General features: G+C 32.3%; 1 protein-coding gene and 1 long non-coding RNA gene across 2 annotated transcripts; both read left to right on the plus strand.

Moving 5' to 3' along the window:
- LOC104783452 (probable cysteine protease RDL3) lies at nucleotides 162–1770 on the plus strand. Its single transcript, XM_010508610.2, has 7 exons — nucleotides 162–206; nucleotides 479–499; nucleotides 614–707; nucleotides 810–1063; nucleotides 1196–1339; nucleotides 1416–1634; nucleotides 1738–1770. Exons 1-7 carry the CDS (start codon nucleotides 162–164, stop codon nucleotides 1768–1770), a joined length of 810 nt encoding a protein of 269 aa, XP_010506912.1.
- On the plus strand, nucleotides 1866–2446 carry LOC104779546. The gene is made up of 2 exons (XR_766491.2): nucleotides 1866–1972; nucleotides 2122–2446. It is a non-coding gene; the product is annotated as an uncharacterized LOC104779546 (long non-coding RNA).

Below are 3088 nucleotides of genomic sequence, written 5' to 3' on the forward strand. Positions count from 1 at the left end.
TTTTTTTTTTTTTTTTTTTTTTTTTTTTTTTTTTTTTTTTTTTTTTTTTTTTTGTCAACCGCTAGCTTAGGTTCTAGACAGCTTAATATATATTTTGTGGGTGGCATCTGATCATTTTTTTCTTTTGTTTTTTTTTTTGATTATTATCAAGGTTTCAAAATATGGCAAGCAGAAGAAAAGGAAAAGGGATAATGGTTCCAGATGCGGTAAGGCTATATCTCTATACTCGAATCAGTTTTGTGAGTGAAAAATAATCGAAGTAGAGATTAAACAAAATATCTGTACTCGAATCAGTTTTGTGAGTGAAAAAGCTCACCTTTTTTTTTTTGCCCTTAAATCCAATATATATCCTTTACTAAAATAGATTCGAATAGCTGCTGAATTGGTTTTCTTTTCACATAAACCTATTTCACTCACCACCACCTCTCTTCTTCGACGATTTGAAGATCTCTACTAACATTTTTTTTTATTGATATAGGCACCCTCAGAACTTCCCGAGGTATGTATAAAGTGACATTTCTATTTACTGTTTAGATTATATTTGGTAATTGGTACATAAAGACAGATTTTCTAACAATTTATTTGTTTTTTTGTTTTTAATATTATTTTTCAGGATATTCCTAGCGGTTGCAAGTATAAATTGAGCTGGAGAGAATCCAAAGACAAGAAATGTGTTTTGCTGGAGATTTTCTTTCAAGGACGTAATGGTGAGTTTTTTTTTCCTTGGTAAATTGTGTCGTGCTTCGTTGTTTATCTGTCTAGAAAAAAAAATTAGATTAACTAGTGATATGTTTATTGATCATTAATAGGTTACTGCTGGACAGTAGTACTCAATAGGATGATATCTGCTCACCTCTACATCCACCAAAAAGTCAGAAAGCTCTTGCGACTTTCTTGCAAACACCTCTTCGCCAGTATTGAAGAAAAATTTGATGATGGGTTTTTAAAAAATTACAAAGGTGTCAAGGTTTTCCTAAAAGAAAATGGCCTGGTGTTAGAAGAAGAATGCAAATGCGTTCTGGGGAAGAAGGAGATCAACACTGTTGCATGTGATAAAGTCAAGGTATAACCGTATAAGTTAATTTTTTTTTTTTTTTTTTTTTTTTTTTTTTAACAATAAAAATTGAATTGTTATCAAGTAACTTCAAATATGCTTATTGGAAATCGTATAAGAGTTTTCCGTTTAATATCTCAGGATAAAACTACTTTTAAGATTCGTGAATTGATAATCGTGGAGGGAAATGAAGTTGATGAGAAACAAATAATAAAGTTGCTGAATACCCACGGTGTCATTGCAGTCCATATAACGGTAGATGAGAAATACAAGACAAGCAAAAAGGTAAGCAAAGTTACATTTACTTAAAAAAATTCTATTTTAATATTCTTTTGTGTAACTATAATCCCTTTTAAATTAGGATGAAATTTTCTATGGAACCACGAGTGGCAAGGGAAACGAAAATCATATGGTTTTGCTTACTGGGTACGACACCACCAAAGATGGAGTTCACTTTTTTGAGTATCAGAATACATGGGGAGAGAAATGGGGAGGTGATGGTGGTTATGGGAAATTTGCTAGAAAAATTAGTCTCCCCAAAGGACGTCAATCTTTGATAAAGGCTTATATGTACCCAGAGGTATATAAACGATATATATATATATATATATATATATATATACCTTGATTTCTACTATTGTTTTTACTGGTTTTATCCTTATTTTTAATTTCTGTTTATGCAGCTTCTGGACGAAGTCTTTGATGTGCGAGGATGAGAAACCGACCGGTAAATATACACTTTTGTAGAAGATTATATTTTAGATACATTCTAGATTATGATCAACTTAGGGTCTCTCTTTTTCTGTTGAGCTCAATTTGAAACTGGTTGTATTTAATATTTGTGTTATACTTGTTTGGATTGTTTTTGGCAGTTCACTCCATTGACGCTGCGGAGAAAGAAGATGCCAAGAAACCAAGGTATATGAAATATTTGGTTATTTATTTATTTTTTTTATTTACTTTGATGAGTCTCTTCATTAGTGTTGATTTCGTATATGGCTCTTGTTCTATCTAAAAGTTTTTTCACTTTGCTGATTTGTTTATTTAATTTTATTGATTTTCCTCAGATTGACAGAGGAGCTATCTACGGTCTAGTACTCGATGGTGGTGAGATGCATGCAAGCTTTCTTTCTGGTTATATTTTACCGACTCTAGTTATATATGACGAGACTTCTGCTACTTTTTATTATTTGTCTTGTTTGTTTGGTGTTTCTAGACTGCTAAGTTCTGCTCTGCTTTGTTTGCTCAAACTTTAAACTATGTTTCTTTTGCTGTGGTTTCACAAACATTTTAAAAAATGTTTCTCAACTGGTGGCTTTGTTGACTGTGAGATGGGTTCACGACTTCATGTGTTTTTAATTTCCTAATAGGTATAAAAGAACTGTGTTTTTATTCCTATTCCTAATACACTTATAAGCGAAATGCAATTTTAAAACTTGTTGTTGCGAACCCGAGTTCGTTATATATGTTCCTTCGTCCTCACCTGTAACGAGACTAATTAAGCTCAACCGTTATGATTTAAGTGATTTGCATCCGGGTAGTAGTGGTGCGCCCTCATCCATATTTAACCAAAGAGAATCAATACTTTTAACACACTTTACCAGATTTCAAAGGTTCACAAACCAGAAATTACTACTATTAGATAACTGTGTGAATATTTACAGATTTAAATGACTACCGCCAACAACATTTTCATCATGAGTCAAGTAGAACCAAAGAGAATTAATATGCGATACAGAGATAAAATGAATCAAAATTGCATTTAATGATTGATAAGGGAGGTCTTGTCCAGGAAGAAGAAGTAGACCTCTGCGACACAGTTCCCATACCACTTGAGAAAGATTGTGTGTTTGCTTCCAACCATTCTTTTACATTTGCCTTAACCTGTAATACTAGTCTTTGAGGGAAGTACAATGATTTTATTGAAAAATAGCGTTGTGACTATTCTGTGGAAATTGAAAATGACTTTGACACACAATGAAAGAAACAGCTTTTTATGGTTTTTAAAGACTTTTAACAAAACGGTGCGTCTAG

This window comes from Camelina sativa, chromosome 4, assembly GCF_000633955.1.
Source record: "Camelina sativa cultivar DH55 chromosome 4, Cs, whole genome shotgun sequence".
NCBI lineage: Eukaryota > Viridiplantae > Streptophyta > Magnoliopsida > Brassicales > Brassicaceae > Camelina > Camelina sativa.